Below are 27,785 nucleotides of genomic sequence, written 5' to 3' on the forward strand. Positions count from 1 at the left end.
CGATGTCTGGGATGCTCCATCGGATGTTTCCTCCTCCTCCTCCTGCTCCCTCCCTGTGGGTGGTGATGTTCTCCGCCTTCTGGCACAGGGAGGGTCGGCCATGTTGTCGGCCATCCGACGGAGTGTATCGTGAATTCCCGTGTACGCCGTCACGAGCTCAGCCTGTCCGTCCTCCATCCTCCGTTGGTGTTGTAGTAGACAGGCATGTAGCTCCGCATGTTGCTGGGCCTGCTGGGTCTTGATCCCCTCGAGGACGGACACAACCTGGGCCAGGCCCGTGGTGTCCTGCCGGTATGTGTCCAGGATGTTACGGACATGGGAAAATACCGGTTCCCCAGCCAACTGGTCAGGCTCGCGCCTCCGCCGTCCTCCACTCCCACCACCCCTGCCCACTTGCACCTGGCCTGCCCTTGTGGGTACATCGGGTCTCCGGGACCCCTGAGGGGTGGCATTGGCGTTGTCGCCTGCCTCCTCCTGGGTGCCCGGAACACCGTGTCCCTCCTGGCCAGCCTGGCTGCATTGTGGTGGTGGGGCAGGGATCCTGGGTGTCTCCTGGGATGTGGCAGGAGTGGGGGTGGTGGTTGGCACAGTTGTACCTGACGCAGGTGCTGCAGGTGGTTGGACACCAGAGGGGCCAGGTCGGTCGGGGTCGTCCACAGAGTGGTGAGAGTGGTCGCTGCCGGTGGGATCGGGCTCCTGCAGATCCGGGTCCTGTGAGTCTTCCCCCCCAGTGTTGGGGGGTGAACCACGACGTTGACCTGTGTGTGAGAGAGACAATGTTAATTTTGGTCCATGCAACATCCATGTTTCATCAGTTTCAAAGTTGGCACATTTCCTCTTGGAATTAGGATCTGTCTTGCATTCCACTCACAGTGCACTTGTGCATGGGTGTGTCCCTTGGGCACCACTTTGGCCCCTTTAACTATGTGTGGCACAGTCTTACTTGCTGCGTCAAGTGTGACTGCAGTCAGCAGTGGAGTGGGCAGGTGTGGCGAGCCATGCATTGGCGCCTTCCGTGTAGCACTGTACATGTGCACATGGAGTGGATCCACACACTTATATAATGCAGGTAGCTGTCGTTGTGCTCGTGAACAGGTTGTGACTTGGCCCTGTGTTTTGCCATGGGGAAGAGGGGGGGTTCTGGCACTGGCCACCCTTGGCTACATGCACGCGGTCTACCTGCTGACGAGCAGACATTCCCACACACCACACGGCTGATTTGCTCTCCCTGTGTCTCCCTCCCTCTCTGTCCCCCTCTCCCTCCCTCTCTGTCCCCCTCTCCCTCCCTCCGTGTGTCAGCCTCCTCCCTCTGTCCGTGTCCCTGTGTCTCCCTCCCTCTCTGTCCCCCTCTCCCTCCCTCTCTGTCCCCCTTTCCCTCCCTCTGTGTGTCAGCCTCTGTCACCTCAGCCCAGCTTCCTGGCCACACACTGTTAGCAGATCTTTGAATGGCCCTTGGCTTGTTGATGTGCGTTTGTTTCTGATCTCCAGGCACCCATTGGGTGTAGTGTGTGTCTGTGCGCTGCTGCTGTGGTGGTGTGTGCTGCCACTCTTTCACAATGTTGGCTGTTCATTAGCTGCTGTCATGTGCACAACAGTGCCTTCACCCCCATGTGTTGATGCAAGGCGTCCGCCATTTGCTGGAATGTCTTTCCTGTGTGGGTACACACTGTTTGTCTGGCTGTGACCTAGGCCATATGGGCAGAGGGCATTGTTGTCTGCTTCTGAGTTGCACTATGTGATTTTTGGGGCCCACCCTCCCGCCATCCGGGTTACCGTGTCATGTGTTGGTGTCTTCTGTGGCCTGTGACTTGACATTGTCCAGCTGGGTGCATGGGGCATGGTGGCGGCAGTGGCATGTGCGTGTTCATGGAGTGTGGGGGAGTCATGCGATAGGTTGGGGTGGTTGCGTGCCTGTTAGTGATTTTGGTTGTGGATGACGTTCCCCCCATGTGAGGTGTACTCACCCGGGTCTCGGAGTCCTCCTAATCCTTCGACTGCCTCCACCGGCTGTATGGCCATCACCCTCTCCTCCCAGGGCTGGTAGTGTGCGGGTCTGCGGGAGGGCCCTCCTCCAGTGGCGTTGGCCTGGTTGTGTTCCTCCAGCATCTTGGCTCGGACCCTCCTCCGCAGATCGTACCACCTGGATTGGCATTCCTGCCTGGTCCTTCTGGTGTCCGCAACAGCATTCACAGCATCGATGATGGTCTGCCAAATGGCTGTTTTTGCTGCCATGCTGGTGTTTCTGACCAATGTTCCAAAGAGCTGTGGCTCGACTCTGAGGATTTCATCGACAAGAACCTCCAACTCTCAGTTACTGAACTTTGGATTCTTGGTAGTGGGCATGGTGAGGGGTGTGGATGGTGGGGGGGGGTGTGGATGGTTGTGGGTGTGTGGGTGTGGTTGTGCAGGTGTGTGTGTGTGTGAATGTGATGAGGGGGTGTTTGTGAAGGTGGTTGTGTGAAGGTGTGCAAGTGTAAGGTGTGGTGTAGCTTGTAGTATGGTGCTGTAGGTCTGTGGTGTCTGGCAGCAGTGAGTCTGTTGCAAAGGCTCATGGTTTGTGTGTGTGGGCCCTTTTTATTGGTCCATTGGTGGGTGTGGCTGTGTTTGAAGTTTGGGTGGGTGTGTTATAAGGAGTGGTGGTGTATTGGGCCTCTGTTTGTTTTTGGCAGTTGCAGGTCAGTGAATGTGTTATTTTAGTGGTTGTTGGACATGTTTAGTGGCTTTGTGCCATTCGAATGGTGTATTATTGTGTTGTTTTGTTTTGTCCTGGTTGTGTACGTGCGTTTTTAGCGTGTGTACGGTGTGTACATGGGCCATTTGGTTGTACGGTGCTGTCCTTGTGTGTGGCTTGGTACGACTCGTACATGCGGTCGTGATGTTGGGGCATGGGGTGCGCTCCGTACTTAGGAGGTTGTGGTGGGGGTGCGACTCTGACGTACAGGGGTGCACATACAGGGGGGTACGACACGTACAGGGGTGGGGGTAGGAGTCGAACGTACAGGGGTGTGGGTACACGGGGGTAGGACACGTACAGGGGTGGGGGTACACGGGGGTAGGACACGTACAGGGGTGGGGGTTCGACTCGAACGTACTGGGGTGTCCATACAGGGGGGTACGACACGTACAGGGGTGGGGGTTCGACTCGAACGTACTGGGGTGTCCATACACGGTGGTACGACTCGTACAGGGGTGGGGGTTCGACTCGAACGTACTGGGGTGTCCATTCAGGGGGGTACGACACGTACAGGGGTGGGGGTTCGACTCGAACATACTGGGGTGTCCATTCAGCGGGGTACGACACGTACAGGGGGGGGTTCGACTCGAACGTACTGGGGTGTCCATACACAGTGGTACGACACGTACAGGGGTGGGGGTTCGACTCGAACGTACTGGGGTGTCCATACACGGTGGTACGACTCGTACAGGGGTGGGGGTTCGACTCGAACGTACTGGGGTGTCCATTCAGGGGGGTACGACACGTACAGGGGGGGGTTCGACTTGAACGTACTGGGGTGTCCATTCAGGGGGGTACGACACGTACAGGGGGGGGTTCGACTCAAACGTACTGGGGTGTCCATACAAGGTGGTACGACACGTACAGGGGTGGGGGTTCGACTCGAACGTACTGGGGTGTCCATACACGGTGGTACGACTCGTACAGGGGTGGGGGTTCGACTCAAACGTACTGGGGTGTCCATTCAGGGGGGTACGACACGTACAGGGGGGAGTTCGACTCGAACGTACTGGGGTGTCCATTCAGGGGGGTACGACACGTACAGGGGGGGGTTCGACTCGAACATACTGGGGTGTCCATACACGGTGGTACGACACGTACAGGGGTGGGGGTTCGACTCGAACGTACTGGGGTGTCCATACACGGTGGTACGACTCATACAGGGGTGGGGGTTCGACTCGAACGTACTGGGGTGTCTATTCAGGGGGGTACGACACGTACAGGGGGGGGTTTGACTCGAACGTACTGGGGTGTCCATACACGGTGGTACGACTCGTACAGGGGTGGGGGTTCGACTCTGACGTACTGGGGTGTCCATACAGGGGGGTACGACACGTACAGGGGGGGTTCGACTCGAACGTACTGGGGTGTCCATACACGGTGGTACGACACGTACACGGGGGGGGGTTCAACTCTGACATACTGGGGTGTCCATTCAGGGGGGTATGACACGTACAGGGGTGGGGGTTCGACTCAAACGTACTGGGGTGTCCATACAGGGGGGTACGACGCGTACAGGGGTGGGGCTTCGACTCGAACGTACTGGGGTGTCCATACACGGTGGTACGACACGTACACGGGTGGGGGTTCGACTCTGACGTACTGGGGTGTCCATTCAGGGGGGTACGACAGGTACAGGGGTGGGGGTGGGACTCGAACGTACAGGGGTGTGGGTACACGGGTGGGGGTTCGACACGTACACGGGTGTACATTCAGGGGGGGTGTACATTTACGGGGAGTACGACTCGAACGTATGGGTGCTGGGGGGAGTGTTGGGCGCGTATGCGGGCACATGTCTCCATGGTTGCAATGGGAGTTCGGTGCGGACGGTGTTTTTACCATACGGTTGTGTGATCGGATGCACGGGTGGGATCGTGATTCCTCGGTCGGACTTCACTTTTCACATTTGTACGGTAAATCGTACGAGGACGTGTCGGACACATTTTCCGACCGAGGACGTGTGGGGAATTATTCCCAATGCGGTTCGTATGGACTTTTTCCCATGCGAATCGTAATTGGCAGTTTGTACGGCACTTGTACGATTCGTACGGGAAAAAGACCGGATACGAGTCGTACGGGCTTTTTTTTTACCGGATCGTAATTGGCACCTATATGTATAGAATATGTGAAATCTATTTATATGTATTCTAATTAACTGCTTTTATGAACCGATTTGTTGATTTGTATTGCTGTAAATGGTCTTCTCTGGGTATGAATAAAAAAAGAATATGCATAAACCATTTGCATATGATTCCGCTTTGCAGGAACTATGTTCAATGTGCAGATTATTCTTTGTTTTACCCGCTATTAGTTTCCCCAGGTAGAGATGGGAATCTACAATCTCAAGTTTTTTGGAAACAATTCTCCAGTTACAATTACACAATTTTCTGCTTTTTCTACATTTCATGATCAGAACTTTACTTTTAGAAACATTGATCTTCAGGAACTGTGCCCTTGTATATTTCTGCAGTGATGGCAATTTTTTATTCAGCTCATTAGGGGACAGAACCTTCATTACAATATCATCTGCATACTTGAGACATGCAAAAGGCTGGCCACCTATCTTTGGTGCATCCCTTCTAAGGGAGAAAAGCAATCCGATATGTCTCTTACATTCAGAGAGAAGAGAAGCGGTGCTAATAGGCAACCTTGCTTCAGGCCCTTTTCTGTGGTTATTGCTGATGATAGACCCTGATTCCCCTCCATTAGCACTTGACACCATGTTTGCAAGTGTAGAAAGATTATTAACCTCTTCTGTGCCCATGACGAGATAGTCTCGTCATGGAGCACGGTTGCGCTGTGCTCACGACGAGACTATCTCGTCATGAACCCCGCCCGCTAATGTAACGGCCGGCACAGGAGGGGGAAAGGGCGGGGCACTGAAGGGGTTAAAGATAGCAAGGGTATAGACACCCCCCTTTTGTGTATTTTGTTCCAAAGAAGTGGCTGGTCTACCTTATCAAAGGTTGTTGACAAATCTCTAAATGCCACATATGCATTTGACTCGCGAAATAGGGTATACTTTTCCACTAAGTATTTCAACATACTGATGTTATCCAGAATGGAGTGATTTTTCCTGAACCCTGCTTGCTCTATGGGGAGATGTATCTCCTCTACTACCCAGTCAGTAAGATTGTCAAAAATACTGCGAGCAAAAATTTCCCCACTGCGTCTAATAAGGCTATTTGCTTTTCCAGAATGCAATCTAGCCACAAATCAGTGTTGGCCTCCAGGTAAAGTGTCCATCGGACAAGTCTCTTTTGCCGCGTGATATCCAAACTTGCTGGGTTATCATGGGAATTTACCCCTGCCAATAACGAGCTCTAATTCGTCTGCACCAGTGTGAAGTGGTAAAAGGCAAGGGGCATCATTTTATATATTTTGACGTACGGCAGCACAGCAAGCCTTTCTGCTGTGCTGCCGTACATCAATAAGTACAATAAAAGCGCAGGAATGTGCTGTATTTACAAGATATGGGGCATTCCAGTCCTTCTCCCCTGCGCCGGCATACATACAGCAGAGGTGCTTCAATGCAGACACCCTTGTTCCATGGTGCAAGGGTGCCTTTGTTTCAGGGATGATGGTGATTTACTCCACACATAGCAAAAGCAAAAAACGAGAAGAAATAAAAAGGAGAACTAAAGTATTTCTCCTTGTTTGCCACTCCACGCCTCCCCAGGGGAGGCGTTGGATTTTACGCATTCTCAGGTTTACAGCACTTTGTAAATCTGGGAATGTATCAGGTTCCATTGATGTTGTATGGGAACACCCACAGCAACACTCAAAAAACACCTCTTTCATGAGGAGTAATGCATGAAAGGGGCCCATATTTACAAGTCATGCAGGGTGACTTTATGTGGCCTTGTAAATATGGGCAGGCACACGCAGGCGGCGCAGTGGGCTTGTAAATGAGGCCCTAGATTTCCTCCAGCTGACAAAAAGGAGCCCTGAGTTTTCAGAAAAGGATATAAGGGTGGTAGCAATGTCAACTTTCGGTTTTATTAATATATAGCAACATTTACTCTGCATATAAGGAGATGGAGTGGGTTCTGTCTCAAAGCAGTCTTCCCCAGCGGGCACCTTTGTGATGTAAACTGATAGCTACTCGCTGCATAACCAAGGGGAAAAAGAAGGAGGAAAACAGACTGTCCTCTTTGGGGTCCTTGTGAATTCCAATAGCTTCTGATGTGCGCCTCCCTGTGCGGACCCACGCGGACGGCGATGTATGCAGGAATCGAACCATAGAAATTCAATGTCTGCCCAGATCATAGTTCTCCAACAGCTTGAATACGTACCACCAAGTCAGCGAATCAAATGTTTTAAGGCATATGACCAGGAATGCTGCTTGGGGACAAGGTCAAAGGCTGGCCTCATTAATTGTGCAACAGATCATTCTAGTGCTTGTGCACAAACCTTTAGGCAATACTGACTCTGATGTAATCCAGCAAAATACTATCCGTCTCAGTGCCTTATGCTTCAAACACCAAATGACTGCTCTGTGGGCTGGTCTAAAATGACATGAAAACAAAGGCAATGGCTGAAGGGGCCTGTCTTTTATGCTCTTGGGTTATTATTATTATTATTATTAGTAGTAGTAGTAGTAGTATTGTTATTATTACTGACCTTGCTATTATGAATCATTTCATTACTGCACCAAGCTGGCAGACGGTAAAGTTGACTTTAGGTCAGACCTGAATAGGATTCTGAGCATCACATTTGCCTGAAGCATGGCTGGTCAATTCTGGCATCCTTTGCCACTTTATTTGTATTTGTTTCAAATAAATGTTTATGTGTTAGATATAAGATAAAGCTAGGTGTGGGGGAAAGTAAGATGAAGTCAAGTTTCTAATGAATTCTATCTCTTTAAGCATGCTACATATAGCAACATTGTTGCGTCCATATATCTAACTGTCTTTGTTAAGGACAATATTATTCCTGTTAGGGGTGGGCGGAATTTGCGTAGTCGCACTACGCAAAGATCCGCGAGCACGCAGAAATTTTGCGAACATGCAAAATTGCTTGTTCGCAATGCTTTTTTCCTGTTCGCGAACGCTGTCTGCGTGCTCGGGGGGGAAATATCTTGCGAACACGCATTTTGAGAACGCGAACAAGCAAAAAATTCCGCAAAGCCACGGAACGCAGAATTTTGGGCAATTGCACGTTCTCTGCGGAACGCGAAATTACCCAAATTCTGCAAATTCCGCAAGCGGAACGGAATTTACCGCCCAGTTTCTGTGCAGCCCTTTAATTGAGCGAGTGAAATGTACACTTTCTCCTTATCATCTGCTCATCCCTTTGGTTTCAATAACCGCAGGAACAGGTTTTAGAGGACCTGTTTCACAACTTGGTAGTAGGCCATGTTGTAGCACTAGGGTAGGCATGATAAATTCACCACCTGTGTAGTTAGCTTTATATTCCATGTGTTATATTCCTATGTGTAGTTATCAGTTATTATGTTGATATTTTCTATTATAGGCAACTCTGGAGGAGTTATTTCCAGAACTCGTCACAAGTGAATGCCCTGAATGTCAGAAGAATGCTCCTCTTGACCCAAATCCATCTGAAATAGCAGACATGATAGATGAAGCGAGGTTACGCATGCTCAAAGCACAACTGGTTTGTTTCAGTATTTCTTTCTGCTTTACTAATGTTGTTTTAAATTACACTGTTATGCGAATATAATAACTGATATGTAAGATAGGAAACAGAAGATAGAGCCTGTGTTGCATGAGCTACACCTTCAGCATAGTTCTTCAAGGTTTGCTTTTCCACCCATGGGTGACAAAAGTGAACCTAGTTTAATGCACTAGAGATGAATGTGAAAGACAGGTTATTGTCCGCAGAACCCTATCCAAAGCCTTGTTGAAATAGAGTTATTGCTTTTAGGTCACTAACAAACGCTATAAGGAGTTCAGGGGCACTGTGGTAACAGAAACAAGCCTCAATAGTAGCGTTTCTCACATGAGCAAACGTCCCTTTTGCGCACAGCTTCAATGTCCAGTATCTTAGGATTTTTCAAGATAGTAGATGAAGTTAAAATAAGATGCAATAGAATGACGTTCTGACAAAAAGTTCATTCAATAATCATGTGTTATCCTCAGGATTTGTATTCAATCCTCCTTGTTAAGTATCCATTTTCAAATTGAAACAAAATCTTCCATTTATAAACCATAACGGAAATTATATCAATCAAATGCATTTGAATGTCCCCGATGCATTTCGGGCTATGAATTGCCCTTCGTCAGGGGTGATATTAAGCTGTGAAATAAAGCGTGTGAGATGAGTAAAGGGAAGGTGGAGGGGGAAAAGTCATAGGGAAGAGTTTAGAAAGGCTTGATTGGATGATCTGAATAATAAACACGCAGTTGTAATGCAATAGGTCTCGCATTCATGCAGGTATGAGCTATTGGCATTGTAAATGACAATACCTTTTATTTATGTTTTGGGTTTTAAAACATAAATAAAAGGCATTGTCATTTACAATACTAATAGCTTAAACTCTTGCAAATGTGAGACCTATTGCATTGCAATAAAGGGCCTTCTTGACCGCTTGTTTGATTGTAAATATCAGAGGAAGAGACCGGCCTGCAATGTCTTCAAAGTAATTAGAAATAATGCAGTGAAGAAGATGTGTAAGTGTTGTAAATTACACAGACGCAAAGTGTAAAGTGAGAGTTACATATGATCTGAGCTATACACATTAACAAAGCGATCCAACACCTTTCGCTCTGTGATTACACTCAGGAGGAAGGGGGGAGGGAAGGGCTAATTTTTGCCCTCTCTGTGATTTGAATGTACAGTGTGGCATTGGGTAATGTTATTGCTATATTTGGCCTAATTAAAAACATTCCAGCTGTAGTAGGGCCCTGACTTCACCTCATGGTGCAGGGTGGGCTGTGCTTTATGGTAGGCATGGAGGGTGGAAGGAATGGTCTCGGCTGCAGCTCCGGCTCCGTACATTGCCCCTGCTATTGTGGGTGGTATTGGTGATGGTGGTATTGTGAGTGGTGATATTGGTGGTGGTGGTATTGGTGATGGTGGTATTAGTGGTGGCGGTATTGGTGTTGGTAGTGGTGGTGGTATTGGTAATATTGGTGGTGGTGGTATTGTGAGTGGTGGTATTAGTGGTGGTATTGGTGGTAATATTGGTGGCAGTGATGGTGGTATTGGTGGTGGTATTGGTGGTGGTGGTATTAGTGGTGGTGGTGTTATTGGTGGTGGTATTGGTGGTATAGGTAGTAGTATTGGTGGTGGTGGTATTGGTGGAGGTATTGATATTGGCAGTGGTATTGGTGGTGGTGGTATTGGATTGGTGGTGGTGTTATTGGTGCTGATATTGGTGGTTGTGGTGGTATTTGTGGTATTGGTGGAGGTGGTGGTATTGTTGCTGTTGCTGGTATTGATGGTGTATTGGTGGTGGAATTGGTGGTGGTAGGGGTGGTGGTATTGGTGGTGGTATTGGTGGTGGTGGTAGTATTGGTGGTGGTAGTGGTGCTATTGGTGGTGTTAGTGGTATTGGTGGTGGTGGTAGTATTGGTGGTGGTGGTGGTGGTATTGGTGGTGGTGTTATTGGTGGTGGTGGTATTGGTGGTGGTGATGGTATTGGTGGTAGTGATGGTGGTATTGGTGGTATTGGTAAGGGTGGTGGAATTGTTGGTGGTGGTATTAGTGGTGGTATTGGTGGTGGTATTAGTGGTGGTGATGATGGCATTGGTGGTGGTATTGGTGGTGATGGTGGTGGTATTGGTGGTGATATTGGTGGTATTGGTGGTGGTGTTAATGGTGGTGGTGGTATGGTTGTGGTTTGGTATTGGTCGTGGTGGTGGTATAAGTGGTGGTATTGGTGGTGGTATTGGTGGTGGTATTGGTGGTAGTGGTATTGGTGGTGGTATTGGTAGTGGTGGTGGTATTGGAGGTGGTATTGGTGGTGGTAGTTTTAGTGGTGGTATTGCTGGTGGTTATGGTGGTATTGGTGGTAGTGGTGATATTAGTGGTGATGGTATTGGTGGAGGTATTGGTGTTAATGCTGGTGGTGTTATTGGTGGATGTATTGATATTGGTAGTGGTATTGGTGGTGGTGGTAGTATTGGTGGTGGTATTGGTGGTAGTATTGGTGGTGGTATTGGTGGTAGTGGTGGCATTGATGGTGTATTGGTGGTGTTGGTGGTGGTACTGGTGGTGGTGGTATTGGTGGTATTGGTAGTGGCAGTGGTATTGGTGGTGGTGGTATTGGTGGTGGTGTTATTGGATTGGTAGTGATGGTATTGGCGGTATAGGTAGTGGTATTGGTATTGGTGATATTGGTGGAGGTATTGATATTGGCAGTGGTATTGGTGGTGGTGGTATTGGTGGTGGTGGTATTGATGATGTTTTGGTGGTGGTGGTATGGTTGTGGTTTGGTATTGATATTGGTAGTGGTATTTGTGGTGGTGGTATTGGATTGGTCGTGGTAGTATTGGTGGTGGTATTGGTGGTAGTATTGGTGGTGGTATTGGTGGTAGTGGTGGTATTGATGGTGTATAGGTGGTGTTGGTGGTATTGGTGGTGGTACTGGTGGTGGTGGTAGTATTGGTAGTGGTGGTGGTATTGGTGGTGGTGTTATTAGATTGGTGGTGGTGGTATTGGCGGTATAGGTAGTGGTATTGGTGTCAGTGGTATTGATGGTGGTATTGATATTGGCAGAGGTGGTGGTGGTATTGATGGTGTATTGGTGGTGGTGATGGTTGTATTGGTGGTGGTGGTGGTGGTGTTATTGGTGGGGATGGTATTGGTGGTAGTGGTATTGGTGGTGGTGGTGTTATTGGTGGTGGTGATATTGGTGGTGGTATTGGTGGTGGTGATGTTGGTATTGGTGGTGGTGGTATTTGTAGTGGTATTGTTTGTGGTATTGGTAAGGGTGGTGGTGATGATGGCATTGGTGGTGGTATTGGTGGTGGTATTGGTGGTGGTGGTGGTATTGGTGGTGGTGGTATTGGTGGTATTGGTGGTGGTGGTATTGGTGAAGGTATTGTTATTGGCAGTGGCATTGGTGGTGGTGGTATTGGATTGGTGGTGGTGATATTGGTGGTATTGGTGGTATTGGTGTTGGTGGTGGTGTTATTGGTGGTGGTAGTGGTGTTGATGGTATTGGATTGGTGGTGGTGGTGGTATTGGTGGTGGTGCTGGTATTGGTGGTGGTGGTATTGGTGGTGGTGGTATTGGTGGTGGTGCTGGTGGTGGTGGTATTGGTGGTGGTGGTATTGGATTGGTGGTGGTATTGGTGGTGGTGCTGGTGGTGGTGGTATTGGTGGTGGTGGTATTGGATTGGTGGTGGTGATATTGGTGGTGGTATTGGTGGTGGTGGTGGTGGTATTGGTGGTGCTGGTGGTGGTGGTATTGGTGGTGGTGGTGGTATTGGTGGTATATTGGTGGTGGTGGTGTTATTGGTGGTGGTAGTGGTGGTGATGGTGGTATTGGTGGTGGTGGTATTGGTAGTGGTGGTGGTAGTAGCGGTGGTATTGGTGGTGGTGGTATTGGTAGTGGTGGTGGTGTTGGTGGTGATGGTATTGGATTGGTGGTGGGGGTATTTGTGGTGGTGGTGGTATTGGTGGAGGTATTGATATTGGCAGTGGTGGTATTGGTGGAGGTATTGATATTGGCAGTGGCATTGGTGGTGGTGGTATTGGTGGTATTAGTAGTGGTGGTATTGGTGGTGATGGTATTGGATTGGTGGTGGTGGTATTGATGGTGGTGCTGGTATTGGTGGTGCTGGTGGTATTGGTGGTGGCGGTGGTATTGGTTTGGTGATGGTGATATTGGTGGTGGTGGTGGTATTGGTGGTGGTGGTGTGGTATTGGTGGTGGGGGTGTTATTGGTGGTATTAGTGGTGGTATTGGTGGTGGTGTTGGTGGTGATGATGATGTTATTGATAGTGATATTGGTGGTAATGGTGGTGGTGTTAATGGTGGTGGTGGTGGTATTGGTGGTGGTAAACGTGGAGGTATTGGTGGTAATGGTGGTGGTATTGATGGTAGTGGTATTGGTGGTGGTATTGGTGGTGGTGGTATTGGTGGTATTAATAGTTGTGATATTGGTGGTGGTATTGGTATTAGTGGTGGTAGTTTTAGAGGTGGTTTTGGTGATGGTTATGGTGGTATTGGTGGTGGTGGTATTAGTGGTGGTGGTATTGGTGGAAGTTTTGGTGGTATTGGTGGTGGTGGTATTGGTGAAGGTATTGTTATCGGCAGTGGCATTGGTGGTGGTGGTATTGGATTGGTGGTGGTGATATTGGTGGTGGTGGTGGTATTGGTGGTGGTGTTGTTATTGGTGGTGGAAGTGGTGGTGATGGTATTGGATTGGTGGTGGTGGTATTGGTGGTGGTGCTGGTATTGGTGGTATTGGTGGTGGTGCTGGTGATGGTGGTATTGGTGGTGGTGGTATTGGATTGGAGGTGCTGATATTGGTGGTGGTGGTGGTATTGGTGGTGATGGTGGTATTGGTGGTATATTGGTGGTGGTGGTGCTATTGGTGGTGGTAGTGGTGGTGATGGTGGTATTGGTGGTGGTGGTATTGGTAGTGGTGGTGGAAGTGGTGGTGGTATTGGTGGGGTGGTATTGGTAGGAGTGGTGGTGTTGGTGGTGATGGTGGTATTGATATTGGAAGTGGTGGTATTGGTGGAGGTATTGATATTGTCAGTGGTGTTGGTGGTGGTGGTATTGGTGGTATTAGTGGTGGTGGTATTGGTGGTGATGGTATTGGATTGGTGGTGGTGGTATTGATGGTGGTGCTGGTATTGGTGGTGCTGGTGATGGTGATATTGGTGGTGGTGGTATTGGTGGTGGTGTTATTTGTGGTGGTAGTGGTGGTGATGGTGGTATTGGTGGAGGTGGTGGTAGTGGTGGTGGTATTGGTGGTGGTATTGGTGGTAATGGTGTTGGATTGGTGGTGGTGGTATTGGTGGTTGTGGTGGTATTGGTGGTGGTATTGGTGGAGGTATTGATATTGTCAGTGGTATTGGCGGTGGTGGTATTGGATTGGTGGTGGTGGTATTGGTGGTATTAGTGGTGGTTGTATTGGTGGCATTAGTGGTGGTGGTATTGGTGGTAGTGTTATTGGTGGTGCTGGTATTGGTGGTATTGATTGTGGTGGTGGTATTGGTGGTGGTGGTATTGTGGGTGGTGGTGGTACTGGTGGTGACAGTATTGGTGGTGGTATTGGTAATGTTGGTGGTATTGGTGGTGGCGGTATTGATATTGGTGGTGGTATTAGTATTGGTGGAGGTGGCACAGGTATTGGTGGTGGTGGTGGTAGTGGTATTGGTGGTGGTGGTATTGTTGGTGGTAGTGGTATTGGTGGTGGTGTTATTTGTGGTGGCATTGGTGGTGGTATTTCTGGTGGTATTGGTGGTTGTATTGGTATTGGAAATGGTGGTGGTGGTATTGGTGGTGGTGGTATTGGTGATGATGGTATTGGTTGTGGTGGTATTGGTGATGGTGGTATTTGATTGGTAGTGGTGATATTGGTGGTGGTGGTGGTGGTGGTATAGGTGGTTTATTGGTGGTGGTGGTGTTATTAGTGGTGGTAGTGGTGGTGATGGTGGTATTGGTGGTGGTAGTACTGGTAGTGGTGGTGGTGGTATTGGTGGTGGTGGTATTGGTGGTGATATTGGTGGTTGTGGTGGTATTGATTGTGGTGGTATTGGTGGAGGTATTGATATTGGCAGTGGTATTGGTGGTGGCGGTATTGGATTGGTGGTGGTGGTATTGGTGGTGGTGGTATTGGTGGTAGTGGTGGCATTGGTGGTGGTAATATTGGTATTATCGTTGGTGATAGTGGTGGTGGTATTGGTGGTGGCGGTATTGGTAGTGGTGGTGGTATTGGTGGTGGTGGTATTGGTGGTATTGATGATTTTGGTATTGGATTGGTGGTGGCGGTATTGGTGGTGGTATTGGTGGTGGTATTGGTGGTCGTGGTATTGGTGGTATTGGTTTTGGCATTGGTGATGGTGATATTGGTGGAGATATTGATATTGGCAGTACTTTATCCATGCTCGACTATGCTGTTATAGTTTGTTTGGCTGCGCACAGTGCCAATGTGATCGTCCTTTCTCTGTGTGACCTTATGGGATACACCAGTTTCTTAGGGAGGCCAAGTAAAATGTAGGCTAGCAATTGTGTAAGGGTGGTACTGAACATTGCATCAATGTCCTGCAGCAGTGCATCCCAGTATCAAAAAAATCTTCGGGTATCGCCATAAGAGGTGTGTCAGTGTGCCGGAATCCTCTCACTCCACCAGCACAGGCCCAACACACAGGTCCACCACTGCATTAAATGCAGTGGAGTATAGTAAGAATATTGGGCCAATTTCAGAGTTGTTTCCTTGCCTGCCATGCTGAATGCTGATGTCCTGGCCCTGTAATATATGTTTGACCACTTCTCATCTGAGAGGGTGTGTTCTAGCGCTGCTTCCCACCTGCACTGAGCGGGCGATTTAACTGTCCATTGAGGCTGGTTCAGGAACCAGTAAATTGCTGAAAGCAGGTCTTCATCATCATTCTTCAGAAAGAGCCATTTCTTGAAGAGTGTGAGAAGTTTGCTGACTGATATCCATACTGTTGTCCCAGTGATGGATGTGTAGGTACCCCCACTGCTCGCACTCTGGTAAGTGGAAACTTTGTTGCAGTTGTTCAAATTTCATGAGGCCCTGGAAGTTGGAGAGGTCTCCGATCCGCTTGCAGATAGCTATTTGCAAGGCAAGGAAGTCATTTCCCTTTAGGACAGGGGGTAAATCTGGGTTACCATTGATGGGGGTAAGAGGGGAAGGGTATGCTCACATTGTAGGCTCATTTACAGGGTAGCAGCACACATCCCAAGGCCCATGGTGTATATCTAGCTAGGGCACCTTCCAGATATGTATACTAGCTACCGTTTGGTTCATGAAGCACCAGTGTTTGTCTGGTGCCTGCTGGGTCATTCCACTATGTATTGTCATTGAGATACTAAATATTAGTTAGCTAAATTGGGAAGGCCAAGGCCTCCAATGGTACACTGAAGCCAGTGCTATACGCGGCCTCTTCTGCCCAAACAAAGGACTTTATCTGCTGTTGCAGTTTCTTGAGAAGATACGGTGGAGGGTGCAGAGGAAGGGTCTGCATGACATAGAGGATGCCCAGGAGGAGTGTTAATTTAAGGGCCGCGATCCAGCCTACCCAAGACAGGCCACCCATATGGCGGCTGTGGAGGTCAACAAGGTCCTTATGGATGCTGTGTGTATCCAGTGGAAAGCTCCCGTCAATGGTGGATAGCAGGCCTCTAATGTGGCTTTGTCTGCCAACGGGATTTTTGCAAATCAATCTTAAATCCAGAGAGCCTCCCCAATGCCTCCATCTCAGTAAACAGGGCCAAATGTGAGCGGTGTGTCAGATTGAGAGGGTCAAAAGGACATTCTCAGTGTTGAGCATTGTCCTGTGCTCAAAGTAATGCCCAGTATCTCTCCTCTGCGCCTAAAATGCTCTGCCAGGGGCCCCAAATATAGCAGGAGCAGGGACAGCGGGTTTAAAACCATGGTATAAGTGATGAAATAAAAAAAAATGAAAAGCCCAAGATATGCCTGTAAGACTAACCTATTCAAAGGTGCCAGTTTATGTATAGTTGATCACAGCTCCATTGGATGGGATGGCTGCAAAGAGGGGAGTGCACATAAGATATCCGAAACTGAGACTCTATTGCTTGAAAAAATAAGTCCAGGACAAACTATTTTCTGTACCACTTGATACCAGGTCCACGGACATTTATTGGGTTACCCCATTATGTTGTTATGGTTTAAAAATCAGGCAATTTATTCTGATCAGTTATGTTGTATGACTAGTATTTACATATTATCAATTTGTCCACATTGTCGCAATATCCTACAGACTGCTGATATTCAATGTTTTGGAAATAGATTTCAAATAAGTCAAATGATTAATATATTTGTGGATTACTTTTAGTAGTTTGTATCGTGAAATTTTGAGCAACGTTTGGATACAATATATTGCGTTCTGCTGTAGTGTTTTCTTCACTTTGAATGTTTTTTGCTTTCTATATAGTTTAAATACTTTGTCTATGTTGCTTAGCATGCACTGCAGTGATATGAGTATCATTGCTCATACAAATGGCATTCTCGTTTGTGACCAAGTGTGCGTAGTAACTGAAATGCATTGATTTCGGCTGTGGGTGAATTGAAATCAACACAATTTGAATTAAACTCCTTGAGAGACAGTGCCTCTTTAGGGACTTCCCCAATGAGTGATCTGATTTTCTTTGGGGTTTGAGGTCCCTCAACGCTGAGCATGCCAACAACACGCTGTTTGCTTGTTTTTATATTTTTTAAATCAAATGTTAAAAATTATATGTAATATATACTACAAGTGCGGTCTAAGAATGTTGTAAAAATTGTATTTTATATGAAATATATATATAGTCAGATGTAAAGAATGAATGAGTGTGTGATATTTTCATGGATGCATATTAGAATGAGACTTGCATGTTTGATTATAACACCATTGTGTTAGATCACAGGTGTCTCAGGATTGTATATATGAATTGTATAATCGCCCACAGTTCATCAACTCAACACTGTCCAACCACTCTTATGCAGCAAACAAACTAGCAATTCAGGGTCAACATGAACGTACTGCTGCATGGCATACACCCCCTTTGTATGGTCAAGACTTCCGAAGCACCACTTAAGTATACCAATAGCGTTTTCAGTAATGACTGACATACATGTGTGTATCCTGGTGTTCTTTATTTGAGGCTGTGTGGTTCTAATTTGGAAGGGGTGAGGAGATGGATAGAGGGCATTCCTGGCATCACCTGCAATAAGATGTGATTTAAAAAAAATATATACTTTAATTGAAACATCTTTAGTCTATACTTAGGGCCTGATTTCGAGTTTGTCGGTCTATAGGAGAGCCAAACCCATGGTGGCGGTCTGATCACCGCTGCACTACCGAACCGCTCTCAGTATTACGGCTGTGGTGGTTGGAACTGCCACAGGACGGATGTAACCGCCATGTATCCAGGATCCCGCAGCGGTCAGATACAGGAATATGCTGACGGTGCCTAAATGGCACCGCCAAGCATATTAGGAGTTGCCTCACCAACACCCTTTTCAAGGCTGTGAGCCTACCATGAATTGCGGGGTGGCACATGTAGTGTCCCCCTGGATTTTCACCCCCAGTTTCACCTCAGTCCCTGCACGGTGTGGCATGTACGCCACATCGTGCAGGAACATGTCGCAGGCGCTCTCATAACGGCGGTCTACATATTAGGCTCTCTATTGAGAATTGGAATACAGCAGGTGGACTCATTATGGCTTTGTTGGTCCTACAGCGGATGCCGCATTGCACCGCGCACTGTAGGACCACCAAAGTTGGAGTTAGTTGGCCCCATAATGTTCATATAATATCTGAAAGAAACACATAGTGATAGATTCCTTATCTTAGAATTATCCCCAGGCGTCAGACTGGATCCGGAAAGTTTTCGTCAGCAGTACCCCTGCGCGTCGGTAGGTGGCGTCGTGCAGCTCCGCGTCCGTCGTTGGCATCCTGGTCACCGAGATGACGTCGCGGGTGCTACTTAGACACCGCCCACGTGCGCTGACGTCAGTTCTTTCTTTTTCCAAGCCAGCAAGCGCAGATCCGGGAAGGGCAGGAACCCCCAGTCAATTTTTGACTGACTTTTTGAGGCCTTTTTGTCTCTATTATCAATCAAGTCTTCGACTCTTGGTGCAGTTAGGATGCTCGGTTTTAAGTCCCGCGGGGACTGTCACCGTATGATGTCGGTGACGGAACCCGCACCGTGTGTGTCTTTTCTGTCTGGGGTACGACTACGACCTAAGTCGTGCCCCGACTGCCGGACCATGGTGCCGAAGTCTTTGCGGGAGTGGTCCCGAAAGCTGCTGGAGGCCCGGCAGTCGGCTCTGTGCCGTTCGAGGTCCCGGTCCTGTGGGAGGTCTTAAGGATCAAAGTCTTCACACTCTGGGTCAGGTAAGGGGAAGCACAAGAAGTTGAAGAAACGTTGTCGTTCTTTGACTGTCACAACCGGCCTACCCGCCTTTCCCGAGTCAGTCAGTGACTCCCGCCCAAATACAGGAGTTCCTGTCGGCCATGGCTCGCCTCTTTGGCCTCTTTGGGCCATCTGGGCTCGCTGGTGTGCCTTCGGGCTCTGCGGTCCCGACTGGGTGTCCTCGCCTTTCCTCGCCGGTGGCTCCGGCCCCTGCGTCGCTGCCGGCTCCGGCCTCAGCGCCGCAGGACCCCCCTGGATCCAGGCCTTGATCCCGGTCGATGCCGGTTGACCTTATAACACCTCCACCAACGTCGACCCCACAGTCACCACTTCCGACGTCGCCCGCTCCTCGTGACGATGTTGACTCCAGTTTCAGCCCTAAGTGGATGCGGCGTCGGGCCAGCGTCGATCGATGCTTTTCTCGACGTTGCTCGGGGATTTCTATCCCCATGTCCTTGCTCCTTATTTTAGGCCTGTTGAACAGCCTGAGGAGGAAGGGGAGGACTGGGAGGGGTCTGAGAACCCTCTCGCAGCTGATTGTGAGTATGAACAAGACTGGGCAGAGGAGTTGGGGGAAGCCAGTGGTCTTGATACCTCACCAGACCTTGGCATGCTGTCTCCTCCTACCGTAGCTGCGGAGGAGGGTGCTAGTTATTCTGTGGTGTTGCGTAGGGCGGATGAGGCCCTACACCTCATGCTCCCTACTGTGGCCGTCTATACTAACCTCCTGACAGAAGTGCTTCAGCAAGCAGCTACTTACGCGGAGCCGCTGCTTCCCTTCAATGAAGCACTTTCTGACATTCTTTTGGACACCTGGTCCAGGCCCACCACAGGGGCTCCTGTGGATAGGAACGTGGCCCAACACCATCGCCCTGCTCCGGGTGACCCCATTTTCCTCTCCAAACACCCCACCCCCGAGAGCTTAGTTGTCCAAGCCTCTGCTTCCCCAACCGCCTTACCTTCCGCACCACCGGATAGGGAATCCAAGAAACTGGATCAGTTCGGAAAGAAGATTTTTTCTTCCGCCAGTTCTGCACTGCGGTCCGTGAACACCGCATGCCTCTTGGGCCGTTATTCCCACTCTCTGTGGGATACGGTGGCGCAAGTGCTGCCTCAGTGTCCGGAGGAGGCCCGGACAGCTCTCTCCCAGGCTGTTGCAGAGGGGAGAGACACAGCTAAGTTCATGATTCGTTGTGGCCTAGACACCGCCGACTCACTGGGCAGATCGATTTCAACGATGGTGGCGGTCAGATGCCACACCTGGTTGAGGACAACTGGATTTTCGGGGATATCCAAAGCACTCTTATGGACATGCCTCTTGATGGCCGTCGCCTCTTCAGCGACAAAGCAGACAGCGTGTTGGATCAGTTTAAGGACTCACGGGCTACGGCCAAGTCCTTGGGACTCTCTGCGGTCCGCCCACCTCTGCCTTCTGCTTTTCGCTCCTTTCGTGGCACCGGAAAGGGCGCCCGCTGCATTCACAACAGAGCCACAAGCGGACGAAGGGGCCAGCGGGCGGGTCAGTCCATCTCCACTCTGGCCACCTCTGCCTCCAAACCTTCCTAGTCTCAACTTTCAGGCCCATAAAACGCCAGTGGGTGGCAGTCTTCGCCCTCACCTCCCCCACTGGCACACCATCACATCGGACAGGTGGGTTTTAGAGATAATCCGGAGGGGCTACTTCCTCCCCTTCACGACTACTCCTCCAGCTATGCCATCTCGGTACCATCGCATGTCGGGAGATGACTTGGTGCTTCTTCAGCCGATAGTTGCGGCCCTCTTGGCCAAGGGGGCCATAGAGCGCGTTCTGACGCCAGATGTAGGTCGTGGTTGTTATTCCCACTACTTTCTGGTGCCAAAGAAGGACAAGGGCCTGCGTCCTATCTTGGACCTCTGGAATGTAAATCTCTTCCTCCGCAAAGAGACGTTTAAGATGCTCACTTTAGCTCAGGTCTTGTCTGCTCTCGATCTACAAGACTGGATGGTAGCGCTGGACTTGCAGGATGCTTACTTCCATATCCCAGTCCTGCGGGCCCACCTGCGTTACCTGCAGTTCACAGTAGACCACGAGCACTTTCAGTTCACCGTGCTCCCGTTTGCCTTACCAGCGCCCCTCGGGTGTTTACGAAAGTGATGGCGATGGTCGCAGCTCATCTGCGCAGATCAGGGGTTTCAGTCTTCTCCTATCTCGACGACTAGTTGTTGAAGGCGGGCTCGCCCCAGACAGTCATCTCCCACCTCCAGACTACGGCCGACCTCCTGCATTTGCTGGGGTTCTCCATCAATGTGCCGAAGTTGCACCTGATTCCCTCTCAGAAGCTCCTCTTCATCGGAGCGGTTCTGGACACGGCGCAGTTTCGGGTCTAGCCTCCCGAACAGCGAGTCCAGGATATTTGGGCTCTGATTCCGATTTTTCAGCCCTTGTTCCGGGTTTCGGTCAGAGTGACCCTGAGGCTGCTGGGCCTCATGGCCTCCTGCCTCCTGCTGATCGATCATGCCAGATGGCATATGCGGGCTCTGCAGTGGGACCTGAAGTTCCAGTGGGTGCAGCATCAGGGGAACCTGTCCGATCACGTCCAGATATTGGAGGGCACTGCACGACAGTTGCAGTGGTGCCTCACAAACCGGCATTGGGTCGATGGCAGATCCCTCTCCCTTTCCCAACCGGAGTTTACAGTGGTGACGGATGCCTCACTCCTGGGATGGGGCGGCCACATTGGAGAAGCGGAGATCAGAGGCCTCTGGTCTCCGGCGGAGTCCAAGCTTCATATCAACCTTCTGGAGCTTCTGGCGATCCGACTTGCACTGAAGGCATTCCTTCCCTCTGTCAAGGGGAGAGTAGTGCAGGTGTTCACAGACAACACCACCCCATGTGGTACTGCAACAAGCAAGTTGGGGTGGGGTCGTGGACCCTCTCAAAGGAGGCGCTGCGCCTCTGGACATGGCTGGAACATCAGGGCGTTTTCCTGGTGATTGAACACCTGGCAGGTTCTCTGAAATCCAGGGAGGACGAACTCAGCTGCAGGTGCATGATGGATCACAAATGGCGTCTTCACTTGGAGGTGGTGCAAGGTCTCTTCCAGCAGTGGGGAGAGCCTTGGTTGGATCATTCGCCACTGAAGAGAACGGGCAATGTCATCAGGTCTGCGCGTTGGAATTTCCAAGGTGTCACTCGCTCGGCGACGCTTTTCGTTGCGAGAGGAGTTGCGGTCTGTTGTACGCCTTTCTGACTGTACCACCTCTGCCCAGAGTACTGGAGAAGATCAGGCGCGACTGGGCACAAGTCATCCTTGTGTCCCCGGACTGGGCTCGAAGAGTATGGTATCCCGAGCTACTCAGTATGAGCATCGATCCTCCAATCAGACTGCCTCTTCGGGAGGCTCTTCTGTCGCAGCAGCAGGGGACGGTCCTCCACCCGAACCTGTCCAGCCTCCACCTCTTTGCGTGGAGATTGAGCGGCGGCAGTTGATTCCTTTCAACTTGCCTCCTGAAGTTTGTGATGTCATTCTGGTAGCCAGGCGTCCCTCCACTAAAGTGGTATACACCTGCAGGTGGAACAAGTTTGTGGCATGGTGCACAGCAAAGGCTGTGGATCCCCTTTCTGCCCCAGTTTCAGAAGTCCGTTTGTTACCTCTTTCTTTGGCCCAGCAGGGCTCTGCTCTGGGCACTATCAAGGGCTACCTTTCTGCTATTTCAGCCTTTCTCAGGCTCGCTGATCAGCCCTCTCTTTTCAAGTCCCCTGTTGTAAATAGATTTATCAAAGGCATTCCACACCTTTTCCATCCTATTCCTTTCGTTTTGCCACAGTGGGACTTGAATCTGGTTCTTACATACTTGATGTGCGCTCCCTTTGAGCCCCTTCACAACTGTCCTCTTCTTCTCTTGACCTTGAAGACTGCCTTCCTGGTGGCCATCACCTCCGCTATGCGAGTGAGTGAGCTCCAGGCTCTTTCTTCTAAGCCTCCTTTTCTATGGGTCCATCCGGACAAGGTTGTGCTCATGCCCCGTCCTTCCTTTTTGCCAAAAGTTGCTACGGCCTTTCACATTGGGCAGACTATTACCTTGCCCACCTTCCTTCCGCCTCTGCATCCTTCTAGAGAGGAAGAGAGCTCCACCGTCTGGACCCAAAACATGCGCTCTCATTTTATCTCAACCACACATAACAGTCCCGGGTGGATGACCAACTCTTTGTTGGCTATATTAGCACCAAGAAAGGTCGGGCGGTACACAAGAGGACTATCTCCTGCTGGGTCGTCTTGTGTATCAAAGCCTGTTACTCTTTGGCTAAAAAAGAACCTCTGGTGAGACTGCGTGCTCATTCCACTAGAGCTACTGCAGCCACTACAGCATTGAGACGTGGTGTCCCCCTGCATGACATCTGTCAGGCAGCCACGTGGGCTTCGCTGCAAACGTTCACTAAGCATTAATGACTGGACAGCCAAGTCCGGAGAGACGCTTCTTTGGCCGTTCTGTTCTCCGGGACTTCCTGGTGTGATCTTGGTTCTCAGACCCACCACCGGGGTTGGTATTGCTGGGGTATCTTTTCTAAGGTAAGGAATCTATCGCTATGTGTTTCTTTCAGATGAACAAGTTACTTACGTTCGGTAATGATATATCTGTAAGAAACATTAGTAGTGATAGATTCCTTACCGCCCCACCCATCCTCCCTGTTCTGCAAACTGATTTCTAGGGTTAAGGTCATCCCTTTCAGGGCCCTAGTTTCAATGCACCAGTGGTCAGTATCTTACATGCCTCTGCGTTCCTGGCGCGGAAAGTCATGTACAGAACTGACATCAGCACACGTGGGCGGCGTCTAAGTTGCGCCCGCGACGTCATGTCTGTGACCACGACGCCAACGACTGACGTGGAGCGGCACGATACCACCTACCGACGCGCCGGGGTACTGCTGACGAAAACTTTCCGTAACCAGTCTGGCGCCTGGGGGTAATTCTGAGGTAAGGAATCTATCACTACTAATGTTTCTTACAGAGATATTGTTACCGAAGGTAAGTAACTTGTTTGTTAATGTCAAGATTGTGTATTGTGATGTGGTGAAGTTATGATTGACTGTATTTGTGATAACCTTCATTAGTAATCGTGCAGTCTCAGCGTAAGTTGGCTAAACTTGCTGAGTAGCTTCCAATGGCTGAAATCCTCAACAAAACAGTCAAGTGGTATCTCTGGGAATATGTAGCTGTTTTGTATACACCCAATAAAGGCACCATGTACATCAGTGAAGCAGTGTCTGGCATAGCAGGCAGCTTGCTCATTGATAAAGCAGCAGAAATGGTGGTGTCTGGGTGGCTGAAGTGCTACTTATGTTCAGTGGATAGCACATAATAAACTGGGGAAATGGGCAATAGCATACACTCTCTTGTCATCCATTGCCGTACCAGCCTCCTAGTCCCAGGCAGCACAAAATGGTTGCTGCCAACCAGAGACACGTTTCTGGCCTCCTGCTGCTGAGCCAAGCTCGAGCAGAGAAAGGTGGAACAATAGGCATCCTGTCACAGGGAGGTGTGACCACCTCCCAGATGGGATTTAGTGCATTAGGGCTGGGTGGGTGCGCTTGCCAGTGACCGAAAGTCTGCATGAAGGGTACATTTGGTGTCCCTGTGCATAGTCCAGTTCATACCAGTCCTGTAAGCAGTTGGCTCCTGCTCTGGCGGGAAATTGGACAAAGGACATGGGAATAACCTCCCCACTGTCCAGAGCCTCCCCTTGGAGCGTGCCCTGAATCTGTCCAACCCTCTTCCGTGGGAACAAAAGGGCATACCTGGCTGTAGGACCCTAGATTCGACGTGGACAAGATTCTGAACCAGAAACCACTGAACTTTGACTTTCCGGACACTCTGGACGTCGCTGGACTTCGTTTGGGCCCGACTTTGTCTCTCTCTCTCTTAGTCTGAAGCATCTTCTGTGCCCGTGCACCATACAGGCTCTGTGCAGGACCTGTGGAGCATCAATGACAACTGAAGATATCTCCCTTCGAGTGAAGGGGTCACTCCCCTGCATCACAGGTACCACATCACAACTGACCAGTCTGCTGCTCCTGAGCTCCTATGGATTCTGAAGGCTCCAGCAACACAGGAGGTGGGTTTCTACATCCCTCGAGGTCCGAGCTGCCCTCTCACTGAGTTTGATGCCAGAATCCCTCATGGGGGCTGCAACACCCGAACCCTTGTGCACCGCTTTCATTTGCAAGTGCATACGCTTGTATGCGTTTCTCAAACAAGTGCATGGGACTCCGAGTAGCCCCAAGCTCTGGCACTATTTCCTACCAAGACCTCCGGCCTCCTCACACCGAGTGCTTTGTGGGCTGCTGTTTGGTGAAATTGCACGAGGGCCTGTAGTGACTCCTGGGCCCCCGGCCAGTGAGTCCATTTAAGGGTCAACTTTGCTTTTCTTGCGCTCCACTGGTTGCTCCAGGCTTGCCCTGACTCCCCTGTGTTTGGTGAGTCTCCTGGATCTTGCTGATCCAATCTTCTGCGTGGGTTGCTGTTGCCAAGGCTTGTTGGTGCTCCCGCCGGACACCGACCCCTCAGCACTTGACACTCTTCGTGGGACAGCTGTTATCCGGCTCCTGGTCATCCTTGACATCTCCTGGTCCCCATAGCTGCAGAGTCAAGAACTCCACCAACACACCTGATGCACCCGACATCGATAGGCTCTCGTCTACCGAGCCCCTCGTCACTCCTGAGTGACCTAGACTTCTGTCCCCTCTGCTTTCTGGTATTCTTCAACAAGAGTCCACCATTGGATTCTAACAGACACTTTTCTTCCTTCTAGCAGCGGCTCTTCTTCGAAGTCCTCCATTGGTTTCGACAGCGGTTTCGGAAGCCACTTCAGACCTATGCACCTGGCTCCCCTAGGATAGGTAACTCCGGTACTATGGTATCCACAGGTGGGGTGGCTCTACAACCTCCTAACTTCCATGGTGTTTCTTCGAAGTCCACTGGGAAGGGTCCTAAAACTTTAAAACTTCAACCGTGACTTCCCCATTGAATTGAACAGAGCACACGGTCGTGTTCCCACACTGCACCCGTCCTCCGTAGGGTCCCTAATTACTCACCTTGGGTGGTTTCTTGGGGTCCCAGCGATTCTACGTCCTCTAGACACTGTCTTGACTCGAGTCATGGTTCTTATACCACTATTTTAGTATGTGGTCTGGTCTCCCCTGGAACCTACTGTGTATTAGTGCTATTTACCATTGTTTCTGTGCTTCAGTATTGTGTGCTTTGTGATTATCTCCATGCAGGAGATGCTGTGTCTTACTAGGGAGTGTTATATTAATAAATACATATTTTTATAACTACTGTGTGGTTCTGCTTTCATTTAACCAATACTATGGGTTGCATTCTGGTAAAACAAGCTGTTTAACATTCCTTCAAGACTAAGCCTGAAGGCTGCTCTCCACAGCTACCACTTGGATAGCTTTCTAAGGGTATCTTTGACCTCTTAAATCACCATAAGGGTTGTTTGGACTGGTGCAAGGTGCCCACTTTACTTAGTGGACAGCATATACCAGACCAACTTCTCACAGTACCTGTTGGAAACACCATGATTGGCTTGCCAGTCAGGCACTCATGATATCTCTACTGACGCTCTCAAATGATCCAGTGACCAGGTTGGGAAATGTATGCAGTATTTTGTTATGAGCAAAGATCTCATGAGAGTGAACTAAAGGGGAATTGAGCTCCTGCTTATAATTTTAACCATGTGAAGGACTATATAAGGTCTGATGCTGTATCTATTGACTTCTTCTCTAGATATGTCAATGATGTTGATCTGATGGCTGTAAATTCTCTCAGTCCTCCTCAAGTAAGTGTTTCCTAACATGAGGGTCAAGGCAACATAGTGAAACATTTTTTTGTCTTTGTGTTGCTTTTTTATTGGCACCCTGAGTGTGATTGATCGACAATGTAGTGAGTTTCACCTCTTGATGGGTGAGTCCTTACTGTTCACTCCCCCTTGCAAGAGCAGGTTTGTTGCATGTTGTCGTGGCCTTATTGCATTATGTGCTTAATATTACCTGTAGCTAAAATTAATGGTATTATTTTTAAATGTGCACATTGAAAAAAATATACATTTTAAAACAATTTAATTTTAATTTTCCTATTTTTCCCTATGTGGTGTTAGTGTTATTCCCTAAATCGATGGATTTCTATGAGAGTGTTGCAGTACCAGTGATTTTTGGTGTGTGACTGCCATTTGTGGCATATTTCCAATGCTTGCCTAGAGTACATTTGAGCCTTTTTTTGTCAGTAATACCACTGCAGTAATTCTCGGTTTAACTTTAGAGAATAGGATTTGTCCTACTTTTTTGTGGGTATGTTTAGTAGGGTAAGTGCTTCCCAAGACTCCTCCTGAGTTTTCTCTTTATTCGACAAATGTTTTAGCAGACATTCCCTATTTCCCAAACATTCCCTTTTATCTCTACCACATTTACACTTCCGTGTGCGCAGTTCTTCACTCTCGTAGCATTGAAGTCTTCACATAGAGATAGGGCAGGTGAAGATCTCCGGCCAGAGGTTTGTGAATAAAATTTGTGAGTATGTAAAGTTTAATGTGTAAAGTTTAACTAGTAGAGCTATAATCTAAATATTCAAACAACATTTTGTGAATAGGCCCCTGTTTTGTGCTCCCACCGTCAATGTTGCAGTTAATAATAGATCGCTCATTTTTACATACTCCGACAGTGCAGTCATGCACCCTTCCTATGTTCTCAATGCAGGCTGCATGGAGAACATGCCCAGGCCCCCAGTAGCTGGCTGCGTGCCAAACCACGGCACTCAGACCAATCACAATGCTGCATTGTGATTGGTCAGGGGAGCCTCGGTGCTTCCTGTTCCATTCCCGACGCGATGTGAGACAACAGACAGACACGGCAGTAAGGTACGTTTTTTTCTTTTTTAATATCCTCTTAGCTCCCCTGTCTACCCGCCCTGCCACCCCAGATGTGTGCCGGCCGCCACTGAAGTCATATGCCAATCTCAATTCTACTTTGACATACTCGGGAAACG

At 49.4% G+C, this 27,785-nt stretch overlaps 1 protein-coding gene across 1 annotated transcript in view; it reads left to right on the forward strand.

Moving 5' to 3' along the window:
* LOC146860809 (sperm-specific sodium:proton exchanger-like) overlaps positions 1 to 27,785 on the forward strand; it is a 5,538,638-nt gene that overhangs the window by 2,722,107 nt on the left and 2,788,746 nt on the right. The window contains exon 12 of the mRNA XM_085646172.1: positions 8,210 to 8,350. Within this exon, the coding sequence (XP_085502298.1) occupies positions 8,210 to 8,350 (141 nt within the window). The remainder of the gene's footprint in view (positions 1 to 8,209; positions 8,351 to 27,785) is intronic.

This window comes from Triturus cristatus, chromosome 3_1 (genome assembly GCF_964204655.1).
Source record: "Triturus cristatus chromosome 3_1, aTriCri1.1, whole genome shotgun sequence".
NCBI classification, from domain to species: Eukaryota; Metazoa; Chordata; class Amphibia; order Caudata; family Salamandridae; genus Triturus; species Triturus cristatus.